Here is a 21,087-nt window from a genome sequence, read left to right as displayed (position 1 = left end):
CAGAAGTAGTAACTAATAAACGCTTATCGTACACACATCAGAAGACCGTTTGCAAGGGAGCACTCACACCAGAACATGGGAGGGGGCTTAGATACTCGTAAATATTGTTATAAAGCAGCTTCTATAGTGAAAAGCAACGATGATTCATTTTTCACAGTGATTGGTTATAATATTAGAATTGCCTTAAATAATAGGGAATTGGTCAGTGGTTACCTCATACTTCCCTTGGGAAATAGTTCAAGTTTTGCTCACGATTTCCGGATGCATACGCGAGAAGTGATTCAGGTCATGTTAGTCTTGCAAAATAAGCACAGCCCAGCTTTGTTTGCATGACAAAACTGGTTATTTCTGTTCAGGAAATTTTCAACCTTGGTCTCTGCTTGCTTGTTTGTTTTAATCCTCACCCAGGGATACGTGTATTCTTTTCATGGATTTTTTTAAAAAAAATACCTTTTTATTGACTTAAAAGAGAGAGAGAGGGAGAAAGAGGGAATCGTCTCTAGGCTGCCTTCTGCACACCCCCTACTGGGGATCACGCCTGCAATCAGGGCATGTGCTTTGACGGGGAACTGAATAGGCCAACTTTTGGTTCACAGAACCACACTCAATCAACTGAGCCCCACCTGCCACGTCTTTTTATTTTTTTCCCCAATTTTTTTTTTATTAAAAAATTTTGTTTTAACTTTTATTGATTTCAGAGAAGAAGGGAGAGGGAGAGAGAGATAGAAACATCAATGATAAGAGAGAATCAAAGATTGGCTGCCTCCTGCACGCCCCCCACTGGGGATCGAGCCCTTCACCCGGGCATGTGCCCTCCACCAGAATCGAACCCAGGACCCTTCAGTCTGCAGGCTGATGGTCTATGCACTGAACCAAACCGGCTCGGGCCCTGCCAGGTCTTTTTAATCTGATTTCTAGAGAGAGGAAGGGAGGGAGAGAGAGAAAGAGAAACATTGATGTGAGAGGGAAACACTGATTGGTTGCCTCACATGGGTACATGCCCCGACTGGGGATCAAACCCGAAACCTTTTGGTGTACAAGACTACGTTCCAACCAACTGAGCCACCCAGCTGGGGCTGTTTGTTTTTAATTTTAATGTATCCAGCTTCCCACGTGACACCCCACATCAATGTCCATACATACCTTAAACCTAATCTGATAAAAACAGAACTCAACCCCTCCCGCATCTTCCCCATCTCAGCTGATGGCAACTCCATTTTTCCAGGTGCAGGCCCAAACCTTCGGGGCCCTCCCTGAGGCCTCTCTCTCTCTTCTCTCACATTCCGTGGCCAGTCTGTCAGCCAGTCCCTCCACGCTCCACCTTAAAGTATCTTCAGAATCCGACCACTTCTCTTGATCTTCTCTGCCGTCACCCGTGTCCAGCCTTCACCATCGCTCACCTAACCCAGCAGCCTCCACCTGGTCCCCTTTCCTCATCTTGATTCCCCACCGTCTGTTCCCCACACAGGAGCCAGAAGGTTCTGATAAAACCTAAGTCAGAGCACCTCACACATACTGGAAGCTAAATGTGTGTGATCTACCCTCCTCCTCTCCCCACCTCGTTCCCTGCTATCCCCCCACCTTCACTCTGGCCGCACAGGCCGGCTCGCTGGGCCTTGAGCCCAACACATCTGTTGCCAATTCAGTTTTGGCATTTGCTGTTTCCTCTACCCAGAATGCTCTCCCACCTCACTCTTTTTTTGCTTACCCACCTCACCTTTTCTGCTCTTGCTGCTTTCTAGATATCTCTGACCGTGACACTGAGAATAGCATCGCTCCTCACCCCTTTCCTGCTTTGTTTTGCTCCCTAGAGAACAGAGGTTCTCAACCTGTGGGTCGCGGCCCTTTGGGGGTCGAACGGCTCTTTCACAGGGGTCGCCTAAGACCATCGGAAAACACATATATGATTACATATTGTTTTTGTGATTAATTCTATGCTTTAATTATGTTTAATTTGTAACCATGAAAAGACATCCTGCATATCAGATATTTACATGGCGATTCATAACAGTAGCAACATTACAGTGATGAAGTAGCAACGAAAATAATTTTCTGGTTGGGGGTCACCACCACATGAGGAGCTGTATTAAAGGGTCGCGGCATCAGGAAGGTTGAGAACCACTGCTATAGAAGTTAGCACTGCCTGGCAGTCTATTTACCTTGATCTCTGTCTGTTTTCCCCAGTTTCCTTCACCAGGGCATCCCCAGCGCCTAGATCTGACTCCAGAACGGCACTATCACCCTATAACAAAAATCTAACATTTAGCGAGCACCTATATGTATGGTAGTGAAAAAATGTATACTCTTCCATTTACAGCGTGTGGCAAAAGTAGGCTTACAGTTGTGAGTATGCAAAACAGAGTTTATTCTTGTATTATTGTCTATTAATTATGATATTTTTTTCCCGTACAAACAACTGTAAACCTACTTTTGTCCTTCTCTGTATTTTCCCCAACAATCTTGAAAAGTAGGTGATTTTCCTCGTGTTATAAATAGGGAAACTGAGGCTCTGTCTGGCAGTGGCCGGCACGGTTAGGATTAAAGAGGACTCACTTTTCTGACTTCATTGATTTATTCGTTCAACCAACACCAGCTAGCTAATCCCTGTGGTGGACGCTGGAAAACATAGGACCCCTCCCAAGGCAGAAATGGCCCCGGCCTTCAGGGAGCTGGGGAGCTGAGCTGCACTATTAGTGAATTGATAGGATGAATTATACATAATAGAATTATGCATTAGTAATTATTAGTTATAATGAATAAATCTCGGGGTGTTTTAATTCTGTCGGGACTCCGGCTACCTCCCTCGATGGGTTGAAATCCCAGCCTTCCAGCGATCCAGGAGGCGTGTCTCGGAGCTAGTCTCCACTGCAGTGCTTCCACTGGTCCCTAGAGGGCGCAGCACCGCCCCCTCGAAGCGAGGCGGGGCGGGAGCACGCAGGCGCAGGCGCGGGTCCAGAGGGGGTTGGCGTGCGCAGGCGCAGGCGCAGGCGCAGGCGCAGGCGCAGAGGGGGTTGGCGTGCGCAGGCGCAGGACCAGTTTCGGACGCGTGAGGGGCGCTGGTACCGGAAGTTCAAATTTTCGCGGCGGTGTTTGAGGTGAGGGAGGCGGGGCGGCGGCGCCGGGTCGTGGGGAATTTGGGAGCCGGGAACTGAGGGGTCGGGGAGGTCCCGACATGAGGAAATGTCATGGAGGAGGCCGAGGGCCCGGGAGAAGCGGATGGAGATGGAGCCTGAGCGTCCCCGAGAGAACCTGGGGGACGGAAAGAAATGGAGGCATGAAAAGCTGGGAGAGACCGAGAGGCGGGGAGGTGGAGGGAGGAGGGAAGCTGAAAACGAGAGAGACCGAGGGCAGGAGCTGAGGGGCCCCGCCGAGGGGCTCACGGAGGCTCGCAGGGAAATGGCATCGCACCGGGAACCGGGAGGTGGCGGGAAAGGCCGAGGTGGAAACCCGCGAACGGAAATAGCCCGGAGAGGAGGACAGTTGAAATGGAGGGACGAGGGACTGAGTCGTGGAGAGAGGCCAGTAGGTAGAGGAAGACGGGGACGGTGAGATGGGGGGACCCGACATGAGCGGGATTGAGGGAGAGGAAGCAAGAGATGAGGATGGAGCGAGACGGTGGGAGACGGGAGACGGAGGATCCTGGGTTCGGGGAAACGAGAGATGCAGAGACGATGCCGCCGGGGAGATGGAGAGCAAATAGAACTGAGAAGGCAGCCTGCATTTTACAAAAAGTCAAGAAATAAAGCCTGGCCCTGGCCGGTGTTGCTCGGTGGATAGAGCGTCGGCCTGCGGACTGAAGGGTCCCGGGTTCGGTTCCGGTCAAGGGCACGTGCCGGGGTTGTGGGTGCATCCCCAGTGGGGGGCGTGCAGGAGGCGGCTGATGGATGATTCTCTCTCATCGATGTTTCTAACTCTCTATCCCTCTCCCTTCTTCTCTGTAAAAAATCAAGAAAAAATATATATATATTTTTAAAAAGAAATAAAGCCAGCGGAGAATCACGTTGAAAAAGAGGCGTGAAGGGAGCCGGAATCCCTAGATTTGGGTTTCTCATCGGCCACTTATGCTCATTCTCTCTGCGGTTCAGTAAAATAGTGATCATTGCACCCACCGGGATCGAGTTTTCTGTGCTCTGTTCCACGGCGGCCCCTGCGGGGCTGGAGGCAGAGGAGGTGAAAGCATCGCTAAATACCATTATGAAGGCGCGTTGTGGTCTTTGGAGCGTGATTTTTTTTCCCAAGTTAATGCCCCCGGTTCTTCTCCCTGTTTTCTGTATGTTAGTCATTTTTTTGGGAAAAAAGCACTGGACTTGAATGCTGGTTACGATTTAGCTTCTCTGGCCCGGGGATAGGGGCTAAAACACATTGCCGTGGCTTGAGAAGGGTATTGTGCCCGTTTTGTAGACGCAGAAAACACCCGTGAGAAGTTGATTTGCCGAGGATCACACACCTTGTACACGATGAAGCTGAGATTCAAACCCGGATCCGCCTGACTCCAAAGCCTTTATTGTCAACGGCTCCGAACCGTTTTATGGTCATAAACCCCTTTGAGACTGAGTGATGGCTTTCCCTCCAGTAAGTCGCACACACAAGGGTATGTTCTTTATGAGTTAGGGCTTTTGTGCCGAGTCCGGAACCCAACTGTAAGCAAAAAGTTTCTTTTTAAAAAAATCTTTATTGTTGAAAGTATTACATATGCCCCCCTTCCTCACCCCCCGCCCCCCCATTGACCTGTTCTAGCCCAGCCCCACCGCCCTGACGACTTCCTTGCGTCACTCCAAAGTGAGGGTTGGTGGAAACAGCCTCAAGCACTAAAGGATGGTGCCAGGCTTCTCCCCAGCTCCTTTCAGTTCTCTCCTGTGGTAGCTGCGTTGTATGCCTGTGGCTGCCCCATTGCGCCCCCATGTAGGCTCTTCTAGGATAAATATCTAGGAAAGACGTATGTTCAAGTGCGATTACAAACTTCCCTGTTTACATCATCCTTGCCAAGCCACAGTAGATAAAATGGCCAGCTCTTCACCCTGGCCAGTGTGGCTATATAGTTAGAGCGTCAGCCCGCACATGGAAGTGTCCTGAGTCTGATTCCTGGTCAAGGGCATGCACCTGGGTTGCAGGTTCGATCCTGGCCCCAGTTGGAGCACGAGCAGGTGGCAACCAATCAATATGTTTTTCTCACATCAATGTTTCTCCTCCCTCCCTCCTTCCCTCCCACTCTCTCTAAAAAATCAGTGGAAAAATATCCTCCAGTGAGGATTAACAAAACAAAAAAAGAGATCTTTTCTTTCCTAGTAACAGAGCATAAATCCAGAGAAAGGCTCTGATTGGCCCTCCTTGGGTCATGTATCCACCTCCCAAACCTATCACTAGTTAAAGGGGTGGAGGGTATCGTGATTGGCCAGGCCTTTGTCAATTGCCCAACCCATATGAGGCCTCTGACTTAAAGGCCATCGGAACGGTGTGGAACCCAGGAAGGGCAGCTCTCCGAAGGCAGGTGTGTACTGTTAATCAGAAAAAGAAGGAAGGGATGTTCCAGGCAAGCAAAAACTATATATATAAAAGCCTAAGCGACTGTTACAACCAGACGAGTGGAACCACAGTCACTGTGACGCGCACTGACCACCAGGGGGCAGACGCTCAATGCAGGAGCTGCCGCCTGGTGGTCAGTGCGCTCCCACAGCGGGAGTGTCACTCAGCCGGAAGCTGGGCTAACGGCTGGCGAGCACAGCTGCAGTGGCAGGAGCCTCTCCCGACTCTGCTGGCGAGCACAGCTGCAGTGGCAGGAGCCTCTCCCGACTCTGCTGCAGTGCTACCAAGCTGTGGGCCGGGATGAGCGCAAACAGTGTGGCGCCCAGCCCCAGCTCAGGCTCCTCCCTGGCTGCCTGCCGCTCGGCACACTGCTGCCTCCCCCGAGAGGTCCCAGACTGTCAGAGGGTGCAGGCCAGGCTGAGGACACCCCCCTCCCTCCCTGCACCAGGCCTCTAGTACCTATATAAAACAACAGTTGCAAAATTGTGCACTTAATTCAAAGGGCTCCCGGGTGTCAAGCTCAGTAGACCGAGGGTTAGGGACCCTTGCCTTCGTCTTCATTGTACCACACCTCTCACGGCTTTATCACAACCCCTGGAGGGTGATAAATCACTGGGTCGTCAGAGTTTGGTGACACGCCGGTCTCTTGCATGTGACCATGTGGGGCTCAGGGTGGTCTTACTCATTACTGTCCCTTTTGCTAGGCCAGTGCTTGCATCCAGCAGGCCTTCAGTAAACGTTTCTAAAAATGAACATCTTCTGTTCTCTTCCCCCAAACTTTCAGGGCCTAAAACCCAGCATGAACTTGTGTCCATCCCAGAGATTGCTGCAGAGTCCTGAGGTGCCCTGTGCGTCACCAGCTTGACCCCCTTCGGCCACTCACTCTGCCATCGCCTGCAGCGGGCCTGGACCGTCCCCGAGGAGGAAAATTAGCTCTTTGAAGAGAAAGTGGTTCCTTACTGCAGGCGCTGGTCTCTGCAGGAGTCGGGGATGGAGGAGAATGTCTGGTCCAGGTGATCAGAACCGAGCCAGTTTTGTGACGGCTTTGTGGTTAGGTCCAGCATGCCTCCTCCCAGAACAAGGGAGGACTGGGACCACCGGGACCGGCACCGGGCTCCCCGTGAGGAGGAGGCTCCAGAGAAATGGGACTGGAATTGTCCAGAGACCCGGCATCTGTTTGAGGATGCCTTCTTCCGCGACGAGGACTACATCCGCCAGGGCTCCGAGGAGTGCCAGAAGTTCTGGACCTTCTTTGAACGCTTACAGAGGTTCCAGCATCTCAAGGCCACCAGGAAGGAGGACCGGGACCCCGGGCATCCCAAGCACAGCATCCCAGCGCTGGCCGACCTACCTGGTGCTTACGACCCGCGCTACCGCATCAACCTCTCGGTCCTTGGCCCTGACATGCGGGGCTCTCGGAGGCTGGGCAGGCACCTGCCCCCGGAGAGGGTGTCCGAGTTCCGCCAAGCCCTGTTGCACTACCTGGACTTTGTGCAGAAGCAGGCGTTCGGGAGGCTGGCCAAACTGCAGCGGGAGCGGGCGGCACTGCCCATTGCCCAGTACGGGCACCGCATCCTGAAGACGCTGAAGGAGCACCAGGTGGTGGTGGTGGCAGGTGACACCGGCTGTGGCAAGTCCACGCAGGTGCCCCAGTACCTGCTGGCCGCTGGCTTCAGTCACGTGGCCTGCACCCAGCCCCGGAGAATCGCCTGCATCTCACTGGCCAAGCGCGTCGGCTTTGAGAGCCTCAGCCAGTATGGCTCACAGGTGAGTGGGCGCTGACAGGACCCCTCTTCCTCCCATGTGACATCGGGGAATATGGGCCGTGTCGATTAAGGTTACAGAAGCTCTTACCCTTTGACCTAGCAGTGATTCTTCTAGAAATTTGTCTGCAGATTGGCCTGGATATGGTCCAGATGATAAAGGTGCTAACTATCCAGTACAGGCAGACCTTGTTTTATTGCGCTTCACTTTGTGCTTCACAGATGTTGCTTTTTGTTGTGGTTGAATCATGATATTTTTTCCATTGATTTTCCAAGAGCGTGGAAGGGAGAAGGGGGTGGGGGGAGAGAAACATTGATGAGAGAAAGACACATGGACTAGTTGCCTCCCGTACTTGCCCCGACCAGGAGGTGGGGAGGGAACCTGCAACCGAGCTATGTGCCCTTGACTGGGGATCGAACCCGAGACCCTTTGGTGCTTGGGCCAGCACTCTAACCACTGAGCAACACAGGCCAGGGTAGATGTGACATTTTTGACAAATTGAAGGCAAGTCCCTCCACCAGCAAAAAGATTACAGTTCGCTTTATTGCAATTCTCACTTTATTGTGGTGGCCCGGAACTGAACCGGCAATATCTCGGAGGTTTGCCTCTGTAGCACTTTAACAGTAAAAAAATTAGAAATGTCCTAAAGATTCGTCGATGTTTTTTATAAGTAGCCATAAAAAAAGAATGAGAACACTTCCTTACTAATGATTCCCAGGGTTCTAATCCTGGCCCTACCACTTAAAATTGGTTGTTGTTGAAGTTAGAATATATAGGCAGTCCTCTGGTTACGTCGGACTCAACGTACGTTGTTTCGTGGTTACATCGCCATCTCCCATTTACAGTATTTATGAAAAAAAAAAGTTCCGTTATTTTGACGTATGTAGATGTGTGCTTTATGTTTTTTATTCTTTTTTTTAAAATATATTTTATTGGTTTTTTACAGAGAGGAAGGGAGAGGAATAGAGTTAGAAACATCGATGAGAGAGAAACATCCATCAGCTGCCTCCTGCAGACCCCCCACTGGGGATGTGCCCGCAACCCAGGTACATGCCCTTGACCGGAATCGAACCTGGGACCTTTCAGTCCGCAGGCCGACGCTCTATCCACGGAGCCGTGCTGGTTAGGGTAACATAGTGGGTTTTAATTTGCATTTCCCTGATGACCAAGGACATGAGCACCTTTTCGTGTATTTATTGGCCATTTGGAGAGCCTGTTTTGTGAAGTGTCTGTTCAAGCCTTTCTCCCATTTGTCTTCTGTGTTGCCTGTCTTTTTGTTCTTGATTGCTAGGTCTTTATCAGTTCTGGATAAGAGTCCGGGGTAGGATTTATGTGTTGCAAATCTTGTCTCCTACTTTGTGAGCTGCCTTTTATTTTCTGAATGGTGTCCTTTGATGACGGTGTCTTTTCATTTAAATATAATCCAGTCTGTCATTTTCTTTCTGTGGCTGGCACTCTCTGGGCTCTGTTTAAGAGGTTTTTGCCTTCTTTAAGGACATGAAGATATTCTGTTTTTTTCTAATAACTTTTACATTTATTTATTTATTAAATATATTTTATTGATTTTTTACAGAGAGGAAGGGAGAGAGATAGAGTCAGAAACATCGATGAGAGAGAAACATCGATCAGCTGCCTCCTGCACACTCCCCACTGGGGATGTGCCCGCAACCCAGGTACATGCCCTTGACCGGAATCGAACCTGGGACCTTTCAGTCCGCAGGCCGATGCTCTATCCACTGAGCCAAACCGGTTTCGGCAACTTTTACATTTAGAAATATAATTCACCTGAAACCGATGTGTGTGTGTGATGTGAGGCACCCTTTAGGCTGTGTGGCCTTGGGTGAGTGTCCTCAGTTTCCCCATCTGTGAAGTGAGGATAAGAAGAATTCTTACACCCTGTGGTGGTCGTGAGAATGAAATGAGTCGATCGGCATAAAGCATTTATAGTAGTTGGTGGCACATAGTAAGGACTTGAAGAAAGGCTGATTATTGGTATTATAGTAATTAGTGTCATAGCCCGGGGTCTTAGATGTTTCAGTGCATTAGCACATACAGTTCTCACAGGAGGGGGTGGGAGGAGAAAGGGGTCCTAATACTTGGTGACAGGAGAAGATTTGACTTTGGAGGTGGGCACATGGTGCAATACACAGGTCTTGTAACATAGAAACCCACACCTGAAACCTGTATGTTCATGTTGACCAGTGTCACCCCAATAAATTGAATTAAAAAAAAATTCTCACAGGAGAACACCTAAGTGTCTGAGGGACAGAACTGCTTGCCCAAAGTCAACGACCCCAAGTGGCAGAGGTGGGATTCAAACCCAAGCCTGATGGACTCCAGAGTCCGACGCGAGGGCACTTGCTCAGATTTCACTTGGGGCGGGCTGAGGGGCTGGTGCCCAGGCCCAGGGTCCCCTCCCGACCACCCTCCTCCGCCCACCCCAGGTTGGCTACCAGATCCGCTTTGAGAGCACGCGTTCGGCGGCGACCAAGATCGTGTTCCTGACCGTGGGGCTGCTCCTGCGGCAAATCCAGCGGGAGCCCAGCCTGCCCCAGTACCAGGTCCTGATCGTGGATGAAGTCCATGAGCGCCACCTCCACAACGACTTCCTCCTGGGCGTCCTCCGGCGCCTGCTGCCCAAGCGGCCTGACCTCAAGGTCATCCTCATGTCGGCCACCATCAACATCTCGCTCTTCTCCAGCTACTTCGGCAGCGCCCCTGTGGTGCAGGTGCCCGGCAGGCTCTTTCCCATCACGGTCAGTGCTCCCCTCCCCGACATCCTCCACCCTCCCACCCGGTCTCTGGCCCAACCTGGACACGTCCCTTCTCTATCAGCTGCTCTGCTTCCTTTCCCTTCAGCTAAGGATATTGTCTCCTTTCTCTCTCTCTCTCTCTCTCTCTCTCTCTCTCTCTCTCTCTCTCTCTCTCTCTCTCTCGCTCTCGCTCTCTCTCTCGCTCTTTCTCTATCTCTGTCTCTTTTATAGCTGCCGTATCTGAGCATTTTCATGTGCTGGGAAGAGTGCTAAGTGCTTATTAGAGGAGACCCAAAAATATAAAGGCTCAAATGACATAGAGGTTGATTTTTCTTATATAACAGTCTGGCTGGTCCAGGCTGATGGGCAGCTCAGTTCCATGTGGTCATCCAGGGACCCAGGCTCTTTCTCTCTCGTTGCTCTGGCATCCCATGGGCGGGTTTCTCAGACCCAGTATTGACCTTTTGTGCTGGATAATTGTTAGCTGTGGGCGCTGCCCTGTGTGTTGTGGCATCATTAGCAGTATTGTTGGCTTCTATTCAAAGATCCCAATGGCATCCTCCTCTCCCAGGTGTGATACTCAAATGTGTTTCCAGATGTTACCAGCTATCCCCTGGGGGTTGAGCACCACACCTGGTAAGAGTCCTAGGGAGTGTCCTGGTCTGTCTGGTCAGAGTTGGGAAGAGGAAAGGAGCGAAAGTCCAGGGAAAATCCAGTGTGTGTGAAAGTTGGACATGCCCTTGTAGTTACTTCCATTTTGATCTCTGAAGTACACCTAGCTGCAAGGGAGGCTGGCAGATGTCATCTCTCCCTCTTTCTCTCCTGTGTTCCAGGGAAGACTTTCTGGGAGCCACCATGGGTCTCCTACACCATCTCATCCCATTCTCACAGCAATCCTGGGGGGGGGCCTGACTCCACCACATTTCACTCACTGTCCACCTGAGGTGTGACTATTGTTGAAGAAGCTGAAACCAAGAGGCAGACCTTTTCTTCAGGTCCTCTTAAAATTGCTATACTCAAGCTAGCCAGAGATTCTTTTAAAAAATATATATATTTTTATCAATATATATATATTTTAAAGTATATTTTATTGATTTTTTACAGAGAGGAAGGGAGAGAGATAGAGAGCTAGAAACATCGATCAGCTGCCTCCTGCACATCTCCTACTGGGGATGTGCCCGCAACCCAGGTACATGCCCTTGACCGGAATCGAACCTGGGACCTTTCAGTCCGCAGGCCGACGCTCTATCCACTGAGCCAAACCGGTTTCGGCAATATATTTTTATTTTAGAGAGGAAGGAAGAGGGAGAGAGAGATAGAAACATCAATGATGAGAGAGAATCATTGATCAGTTGCCTCCTGCACGCCCCCTACTGGGGATTGAGCCTGCAACTCGGGCATGTGCCTTTGACTGGAATTGAACCTGGGACCCTTCAGTTCACAAGCCAATGCTCTATCCACTGAGCCAAACTAGCTAGGGCCAGAGATTCTTTTTTTTTTTATTTTAATATATTTTATTGATTTTTTACAGAGAGGAAGGGAGAGGGATAGAGAGTTAGAAACATCGATGAGCGAGAAACATCAATTAGTTGCCACCTGCACACCCCCTACTGGGGATGTGCCCGCAACCAAGGTACATGCCCTTGACCGGAATCGAACCCGGGACCCTTCAGTTTGAAGGCCGACACTCTCTCCACTGAGCCAAACCGGTCAGGGCCAGAGATTCTTTTTAGCATCCCAGCTCTTTAGTCCTGAACTCTCAGTCAGCAACTTCTATCTTGAACTTTCCCTGGGGGTCACCACAACATGAGGAACTGTATTAAAGGGTCGCGGCATTAGGAAAGTTGAGAACCACTGATCTAGGCCAAGCATGTCAAACTCAAAGGCTAACACGGGCCAAATAAACAAGGTTTAAGTGTATGTGGCCGCAAAAAATCAAAAGCTTCAATTTTCATAGAAACATAGGTTTATTTCAATAGAGACATGCTGAATACAAAGAACTGAAATAAATGAGTCATCATTAACATAAAATAATAGAACATTTTAATAAAAATTAGTATTTTTTCTTGACCATTAACTTACCAGACACTGAAGAACTGCACAAATTAATAAGCGTCACGCAAATAAACCTATTTTTCTTGTTCTCCAAAAGCTAAATATTTCCTGTTGCGCACACCAAACAAGTCAGTGCAAGACTAATGACATGGCAATCGGCTGCTGAAATATTTGCTGCTAGTATTAGTGGAGAGAAATGGTGCACCTGCGCATAAGATGCGTAAGGGAAATGAATGCAATATGATTATAGTAGTCAGTCACTAGCAAATATTATAGTTCGTTATTAATAATTATGTATAACAGGATATTGCAAAAATTAAGTTACGAAATTTTTAAAACGTTTCTTCCATACTATTACATTGCCTGGGCTGCAAAAATACTCGTGAGTTTGACATGCTTGTTCTAGGCAGCCATAAAAAAAGAGTGAGGGTGCCTTCTGAGAAGGGATTTCTAGGGTTTTCATCCTGGCTGTACCCCTTAAAATTTGTTGTTAAAGTTATACTCCAGACGTAAAAGAATGTACATCTCATCTGTATAGTTCAATTAATTTTCACCAACTAAATACCTGTATGCAGCCAGCACCCAGATTAAGAAGCATCAAACCTTGTCGGCACCCAGAGGCCTTCCAGTTACCTTCATACTTTGTGCTTTACTGCATCCTGCTCAGGTTGCCTGTGTGAGTGTGGTCTCCCCGCCCCTTGCTCTGAGCTGGGGTGACAGCGTGCGCTCGTGCCTGGGGCTGTCTCCTCGCAGGTTGTGTACCAGCCGATCGAGGCCGAGCCGTCAGTGTCCAAGTCAGAGAAGCTGGACCCACGGCCCTTCCTGAGGGTCCTGGAGGCCATCGACAACAAGTACCCACCCGAGGAGCGGGGCGACCTCCTGGTCTTCCTCAGCGGCATGGCGGAGATCAGCGCCGTGCTGGAGGCCGCCCAGCCCTACGCCAGCCACACCCAGCGCTGGGTGGTGCTGCCGCTGCACAGCGCCCTCTCTGTGGCCGACCAGGACAAGGTATCCCGGCAGCCAGGCAGGGTGGGGTCTGGCTGTGTGTGCGGGGAGAGGAGGGGGGTGACTGCACCAGGAGGGCTGCGGGCTGCAGGGCTGCTCCCATTATCTGGCGGCGAGGGTGCCAGGGTGAGCCTCCTGGTAAAGTGGGAGGCATTGGAGCTTAGCTGTGGGGGCCTAGGAGGGCTTGGAGTAGGAGGCGAGGCAGGCAGTCCAGGCAGGGCACCGGCTTGAGCAAATGTATGGGTGTGGGAATCTGTGAGTTGGGTGTGAGGAAAGGTGAAGAGACCACCAGGCTGGAAAGGAAGGGTGTGGGGCGAGAGCACTTTGGGCCACTCTATTAGTTATAAATTTCCCCCAAACTTAGCAGCTTGGAATGATAAACATTCATTATCTCACATAGTTTCTGTAGATCAGGGGTTGGGAAGTGGCTTAGCTGGGGGGTTCCTGGCTCAGGGTCTCTCATGAGGTTGTAGGTGGCTGGGGCTACACTCACTTGAAGGCTTGACTGGGGCTAGCGGTCCTCACTCACATGGCTGGCTGTTGGTTGGGGGGCCCCCTAGGGGGCTGCTTCAGTGCCCCTGCAACATGGTGGCTGGTTCTGCCCAGGAGACCTAAACAGAAGCCACAGCGTCTCCTATGACCTGGCCTTGCAGTCACAGGCCGTCGTTTCGGCAGTGTCCTGTTAGTTAAGTTGTGTGTGTTCCCGGGGAAGGTGAGACGCCCTGGGGCCATCCTGGAGGCTGACTGCAAAATCTCATCGGCCCAGGCATTGCTTATTGATTGAAGAAAGACCCCTGCGCATCTCCTTGGCGCCTCCCCTGGTGCTGAGGGGGCTCTTTGAGACACAGTGGGAGCCAAGACATGGCCCTTCCCCTTACATGGCTGTTGGTCTGCTGGGGAGATGGACAAGTAATTGACAGTTTTACAAATGGTAGAGGAGCCTCCTGAACTCTGAGAGCAGAGTCTTGGTGGATTCAGGAAAGGCTTCCTGGAGGAAGGGGCTTTCAGAACTGACCCGAGAAAGCCGCAGTGCGCCAGGAGAAGAGTCAGGCCGACGTGTGTGGAGCATCTGCTGCGAGTGGCAGTTCTGGGCTCTGTACGCTTGTCTCATTTCGTCCTCACCGCAGCCCTGCCTGCCGGTCCTGTTGTTATTCCCGCTTAACAGATTATAGAATCAGGGGTACAGGTACCTGTGCAAAGTCACGTAAGAGGCAGAGCCAGGCTGTGCATTGGGTAATTTGGCACCAGAGCCCATGCTCTTTTTTTTTTTTTTTAATATATTTTTTATTGATTTTTTACAGAGAAGAAGGGAGAGGGATAGAGAGTTAGAAACATCGATGAGAGAGAAACATCAATCAGCTGCCTCCTGCACACCCCCCACTGGGGATGTGCCCACATCCAAGGTACATGCCCTTGACCAGAATTGAACCTGGGACCTTTCAGTCCGCAGGCCGACGCTCTATCCACTGAGCCAAACCGGTCAGGGCGAGCCCATGCTCTTAACGAGAGGTTGGCAAACTTGTAAAGGGCCAGGAGTTCATATTTGTGGGTTCTCTGTCACAGCGAATCTGTTACAGCGGGAAGCGCAGCTGTAGATGGGCCAGGCGAGGCTGTGCCATTAAACTTGATCCACAGACACAGGTGGCAGGCTGTTTTGGTCTCCAGGCCATAGTCGCTGACCCCCACTGTAAGCCACTATGCTTGACTGTCTCTGGGGTCCTAGAGAAGGGCTTGTGCAAAGGGCCTGGGGTGAGAAAAAGACGGGGCCGCTGGGAAGCTACAGGGCTGGGGTCCAGACTATGAAGGGAAAGTCAGGGGAGGTGGGACTGGAGAGCTACGCAGGGTTGGACCACCAGGGTCCTTGAGGACCCAGCATGGTGCCTGGGTTTTGTCCCAAGAGCACTGGGGAGCCATGGGCGGGTTCTAAGCAAGGCGGGGCCAGTGCCAGTTTGTGCTTCAGCAGATCCCTCTGCTGCGTGTGGAGGATGGGCTGGAGGGAATAAGTCTGGAGGCCAGAGACCAAGGAGGAGCTGGAGCAGCATCTGGGTGGGGAAGGAGGGGCCTGGACCAGGGCAGGGCCGTGGGTGCTGGGGGATGGAAATGTTGAAGATGTCCAGGCGTGTGTGGAATGGGGAGGGAGGGGAGGGCCAGGACAGCCCAGGCACCTGGTCCAGAATGCTGAGCCATCTCGGAGGTGGAGACTTGAGGAGGATAGGCTTTGGTGGGAGGCACCGAGACCAAGTTAGACACTTGGGTGTGAGACACCTTGGGGGTGTCCAGGAGGCCCCTGGACACACGGGTAAGGGCCGAGTTAGCCCCTGGTCACCTACTTACCGCCCCCAGGTATTTGACGTGGCCCCCCCTGGAGTCCGGAAATGCATCCTCTCCACCAACATCGCTGAGACCTCAGTCACCATCGACGGGATCCGCTTTGTAGTCGATTCCGGTAAGGGCTGCCCCAGCGACCCAGGGGCGGAGGGGGGAGTGAGTGTGGGAGGTGGAGATGTGCTGGTCGCGAGGGACCGAGACCGCCAGACCAGAGCTTGAGGGCTGTAGAGTAGTGGCAACATCTAAATCTTTCTCAGACATTCCAAGCTTGCTCCTGCCGCAGGGCCTTGCACTGACTGTGGTCTCTGCTGAGAACTGTCTTTCTCCGAATACCCACAGGGCTCACTCCATCCCCTGCCAGGGCCCGCGTCTGTCTCCCCTAGAGGCCCCGCTTGTCCACTTCGTCTGCGTGACCTCCCCCTTCTCCCGCGGCCTTGCTTTCCTTGTGGGGCTTTATTTTCTCCCTGGTGTGGGCATCACATTTCACATCCGTTGATCTGCTTCTTGTCCGCCCTCCCAGGTGGACTTCTCTGGAAAGTCAGCAGCGCACAGTGGTAGGGGACCCTGCTGGCCGTGTGCCCAGGGTCGGGTCCCTGACACTGTGTGTTCTTTGTGAAATGGCTGTAATGACAGTGCCTCCCTCAGGCTGTAAGGATTAAATGAGTGGATACACTTGGTACCTGGCACAGAGGGAACCCTCAGTAAATGTTAGCCGTTACCTTACAGTGTTGAATCTGGGAGGCCAGCGATAAAACATTGCATAGGTTTATGTACCATTAAGATTCTTAAATGCTGTCCATTAAACATAGACATGCCAGTGGTTTTAAAATGCATCAGAGACAGCGCAATAGGAACAAAGGTCGGCCTCGGAATTGATGAGATATGGTTGGTGCGTGTTCAGCGCCGTGAGACCAGGGACTTCGCTTTGTTCACAGCTGTGTCCCTGCTGCCAGGTACAGTGCCCACCACGTGGCAGCTTCTTCACAGCACTTGTCAGCTGTCCGAGCCTCTGAGTAAACAAAGGCTTGAAAAAATAAATGAAAAGATGTGTGGCCCTAGCCGGTTTGGCTCATTGGATAGAGCGTCGGCCTGCGGACTAAAGAGTCCCAGGTTTGATTCCGGCCAAGGGCATGTACCTTGGTTGCAGGCACATCCCCAGTGGGGGGTGTGCAGGAGGCAAATGATCGATGTTTCTCTCTCATCGATGTTTCTAACTCTCTATCCCCCTCCCTTCCTTTCTGTAAAAAATCAATAAAATATATTTTTTTTAAAAAAGAAAGAATAAAAAAGAAAAGAAAAGATGTGTGAATGAGGAAATGCCAGATTACATTAACCGAATGTCAGGGCTGGGCCCAGAATGAGCCGTGGGTCAGTGTTCATGGAACAGAGGAGTAAGTGAGGGCGAGTGGATGAAGGGCTGGGGAGAGGACCGGGTGTATACAGGCCCCATGTGGCTGCTGCACACAGATGCCCATCCCTCCCTGCGCCGCCCCCCCCCCCCCCCAAGGGAAGGTGAAGGAGATGAGCTACGACCCCCAGGCCAAACTGCAGCGGCTGCAGGAGTTCTGGATCAGCCAGGCCAGTGCCGAGCAGCGGAAGGGCCGGGCAGGGCGCACAGGCCCTGGCGTCTGCTTCCGCCTCTACGCTGAATCCGACTACGATGCCTTCGCCCCCTACGCTGTGCCGGAGATTCGGAGGGTCGCCCTGGACGCGCTGGTCCTGCAGGTGAGGCGGGCAGGGCGGGACGGGATCCTGAGTGCTGCGCCTGCCAGGAACCGGGAGGCATTTAGACAGGACCAGTCCCAGTGTTCAGGGCCCAGGAGAGCTGGGCCGGCCAGGCCACTGAGGGGCACTGGTTCCTTTCAAATGTCAGATCCCGTGTTGAGGAGGGAGTTGTTCCCCAAAGCCATGGAGTCATGGGAGGAACCTTGTGACTCACTCAGAGTTCTTTCAGCTGTAACAGAAAACCCATCAAGAACTGGCTTTAGCCCTAGTCAGTTCGGGTCAGTGGATAAAGCATCAGCCCACAGAGTGAAGAGTCCCAGGTTCGATTCCAGTGAAGGGCCCGTACCTGGGCTGCAGGCTCAATCCCCAGCCTGGTCAGGGCGTGTGATGGAGGCAACCAATCAATGGGTCTCTCTCACATCGATGTTTCTCTCTCCTCCTCCTCCTCCTCCTTCCTTCCATTCTCTCTAAAAATTAGTGGTTTCCTTGGGTGAGGATTATCAACAACAAAAAATTAACAACAAAAAAGAAGTGGCTTTTACCTGGGCCAGTGTGGCTCAGTGGTTGAGCGTTGGCCCATGAACCAGGAGGTCAAGGTTCAATTCCTGGTGAGGGCCCATGCCCAGGTTGCGGGCTCAATCCCCAGTGGGGGGTGTGCAGGAGGCGACTGATGGATGTTTCTTTCTCATTGATATTTCTATTTCTCTATTCCTCCCCCTTCCTCTCTCTAAAATCAATCTATCTATATATATATATGTACGTGTGTGTGTATGTATATATATATATATATATATACATACACACACACATTCTTAAAAATGGCTTTTAAAACCAGGGTTTCTTGATACATGTGATGTCATGGCTCATATCTCAGTCGTTAGTTTCGATTAGATTAGACAAATAGACCCACTCCCATAACGGCCAACACAACAGAACTTGTGTTCTCAGTTGGCGGTGGTTTCCTTTATTCAGGGACCCAGGCCCCTTCCCTCTCATGGCTCTGTCATCTCCTTGGGGCTCTTCATCTGTCAGCCATATAGTGGGGAAGGAGTATGGGATGGGTTTGGGGCTTTAAGGGTCAGGTCTGCAAGTGGAGTACTTCCCTTCCACTGCCCCTGGCCAAAGCTGGGTCCCAGCCACACCTCACTGCAGGGGAGGCTGGGAAATGTAGTCTCTGTGCTCAGGAAGAAGAGGCAGAGGAAAGTGGGAGCAGCGGATGGCGTCTGCTCCAGGCCCATATGTGTATGAGTGGCACCAACCAGCCCCTTCCTACAGGGGACACACGCTGATAGTTTGTTTGTTTGGTTTAATATTTTTTAAATGCTGGTTGTGAGCCACTGCATGGAGTTCTGGACCCCAAAACACTGGCTTAAACAACAAGGAAAAAGTCTCGTTTCATATGCCACAAAGCCCGAGACGGGGAGGTTCCAGGCTTGGTTATTTAAATGGATCCATAATGTCATAAAGGACCGGGCCTTTTCTGTCTTAGCAGCAACATCAGTTTATCAGCAGCTCTCCTAGTAACAATGATAATGACGATGACGATGAAGCATCACTTACCTAGTGCGCCCAGTGGCTGGGCCCTATCCTGAGTGTTTTAGGTCTGGAACCTCACAAAAACTCTGTGGGGTCAGTAATCCTTTTCTAATGCACAGAGAGGTTAAGTAACTTGACCCAGGTCACACAGCTGACAAGTGGCAGAGTCCGGGTTCCATATGATGCTGTCAGGCTCCAAGTTTGCCTCTTGAATGCCAGCTGGCGGTTGTGGGCATCACCTCCTCCTTTACCACCTAGAGACAGAAGCAGCCAACTGTCCCTGTTTGTGGGTCTAATTGTTTTTTTTTAATCCTCACCCAAGGAGTGAGGATATTTTTCCCATTGATTTTTAGAGAGAGTGGAAGGGAGGTGGGAATGGGAGAGAGAGAGAAATATCAATGTGACAAAGACATCTATCGTTTCCCTCCCACATGTGCCCTGACCAGGAATGGGGATCAGAACTGCAAACCAGGTACATGCCCTTGACTAGGAATCGAACTTGTGACCCTCCAGTGCACAGGCCGATGCTCTAACCACTGGTCCATATCGGCAGGGCTGCGGGTCTAATTTTTAACGCCATAGGAACCTTTCCCAGAGCCTTTTGGCCAACTTCCCAGTCTATCTTGTTGGCAGAACTGGGTCACGTGTGTCCACTCTATGACCTGTAATTGTCCAGGGGTGTGGCATTGCCAGACTGGATCGGAGCACTGATTCTTAGCCCCAGCTACACACCAGAACCACCTGGAGAGCTTTAAAAAAAAATCCATACCCCGGCCCCTACCCAGAGCTTTTAATTTAAAGATCTTTTAATGGGTACTGGGTGATCCCTCAGACAACATCAGGGTTTGGTGAACAGAGAGGAAGGTGGGACAGCTGGTTCCTGGGTGGACGGCCAGATACCAGGTGGCCTCCAGATCAGGGCCAGGTGAGCAGGTCACCTCCCTGGAAGACGGGCTGAGCCCCCGGGCTCTCTGTGCTTCCCTCTGGCTCTCTCATAGTCACACGCCTCGCCATGCCAGGCCTGGTGGTGTGTGTGTTCCCCACCACCCTCTGCCCCCTCTGGCCTCTGAGTTATTGGGGATTCTTTGGTTGAAAGTGAGAGAAACTCAAACTCTTGTAAGCAGGAAAGGGGATTTTATGGATATGTGTACCCACTGTGGGGGGAGGTCTAGTCAGGAACAATGAAGGATTTCTCCATCTGTGGTGGGTCAGGTAATTTCCAGGCAATGGAAGAATAACCACAGCGTCTCTGAGCTTCTATCCGGGCCCCTCACAACCAGAGGATGCTGAATTTCTCGCTACCAGTTTACAAAGTCCCAGGGAAGGATTCTGATTGGCCTAGCTCGGGACATGTGCTCATTCCTTAGTCAATTGCAATGACCAGGGGCTGAGAAACCTCAGTTACTCGCTCCCTGTCCCGGGTTTGGGAGAAGAGGTGCTGGCCAGACAGACAGACAATGGGCCTCCTCTGCTGCCTCTGTGCAGTGGGCCTTAACATTGGGGGCGTTAAAGTATCACAAGTTTGTGATCCCTGAGCCCTCTGAGTGCTCCACAGTGGCTCACGTGTCCCCCATTCCTGGGGGCTTTGGTTCTCATTCTAGATGAAGAGCATGAGCGTGGGAGACCCCCGAACCTTCCCCTTCATCGAGCCCCCCCCACCAGCCAGCCTGGAAACGGCCATCCTCTACCTCCGGGACCAGGGGGCTCTGGACAGCTCCGAGGCCCTCACCCCTATCGGGTCCCTGCTGGCCCAGCTGCCTGTGGACGTCGTGATTGGTGAGGACCCCCCTTGGGGTGACCACGCAGGTCCCTGGGTGGGTTGGGCCACTGCTCACAAGCCTGCTCCCTCTCCAGGCCCTGTTCGTGCGTTCGCAAGTCCCCGGTGCGGGCACTGTGCTGGGCACCAGGGATACAGCAGTAAACAAACAGGGCTCTCTGCACAGCCCGTCCCCAGCTGTGCCCTGGGCTGCCCTTGCGGTGGGTGGTAAGGGTTTCAAAACCTCTTCCTCTTGCTCATTCTTGCGCCACCCCTGCCCCTCCCGAGGAGCTCGCTGACTCCCCTGTGTTCTGCCCGATTCTCCCGACTCAAGACCTTCTGTGTCCACCGACAGGCCACAGCCCACAGCACAGCCCAGCAGAGCGCCACCAGCCACCACCGTGGCACTGTTCCCCCAGCACAGACACTCCACACAGCCTTCTGCCGTGTTACCCCTTAAAGCCCATCCCTGCAGGCCGGGCGCTCAGCCGCTGAGGCTGTGACAGGGTTCTTTCTGTTTGCTTAGAGCAGGGGCGGGGACCCTTTCTCTGCCAGGGGCCATCTGGACATTTATAACATCGTTTGCTCATTTGCGGGCCATACACAATTATCAGCTTAAAATTAGCTGCTGTATTTGGTCAG

At 51.8% G+C, this 21,087-nt stretch overlaps 1 protein-coding gene across 5 annotated transcripts in view; it reads left to right on the top strand.

Annotated features, from left to right (window-relative positions):
- Nucleotides 1–3,007: 3,007 nt before the first annotated feature.
- The window catches only part of DHX34 (DExH-box helicase 34), a 29,720-nt gene continuing 11,640 nt past the window's right edge, over nucleotides 3,008–21,087 (top strand). For 3 of the 5 annotated variants that reach the window (XM_036302899.1, XM_036302903.1, XM_036302904.1), the window contains exons 1-8: nucleotides 3,011–3,095; nucleotides 4,402–4,572; nucleotides 6,308–7,290; nucleotides 9,732–10,043; nucleotides 12,849–13,103; nucleotides 15,444–15,546; nucleotides 16,936–17,153; nucleotides 20,291–20,465. In XM_036302899.1, the coding sequence (XP_036158792.1) occupies nucleotides 6,586–7,290; nucleotides 9,732–10,043; nucleotides 12,849–13,103; nucleotides 15,444–15,546; nucleotides 16,936–17,153; nucleotides 20,291–20,465 (1,768 nt within the window). In that variant the 5' untranslated portion in view covers nucleotides 3,011–3,095; nucleotides 4,402–4,572; nucleotides 6,308–6,585. Of the gene's footprint in view, nucleotides 3,096–4,401; nucleotides 4,592–6,307; nucleotides 7,291–9,731; nucleotides 10,044–12,848; nucleotides 13,104–15,443; nucleotides 15,547–16,935; nucleotides 17,154–20,290; nucleotides 20,466–21,087 lie in introns of all 5 variants that reach the window. The other 2 variants (XM_036302901.1, XM_036302902.1) reach the window with 2 other exon arrangements.

This window comes from Myotis myotis, unplaced genomic scaffold (genome assembly GCF_014108235.1).
Source record: "Myotis myotis isolate mMyoMyo1 unplaced genomic scaffold, mMyoMyo1.p scaffold_m19_p_34, whole genome shotgun sequence".
NCBI lineage: Eukaryota > Metazoa > Chordata > Mammalia > Chiroptera > Vespertilionidae > Myotis > Myotis myotis.
This window is presented reverse-complemented; position numbering and strand designations above follow the sequence as displayed.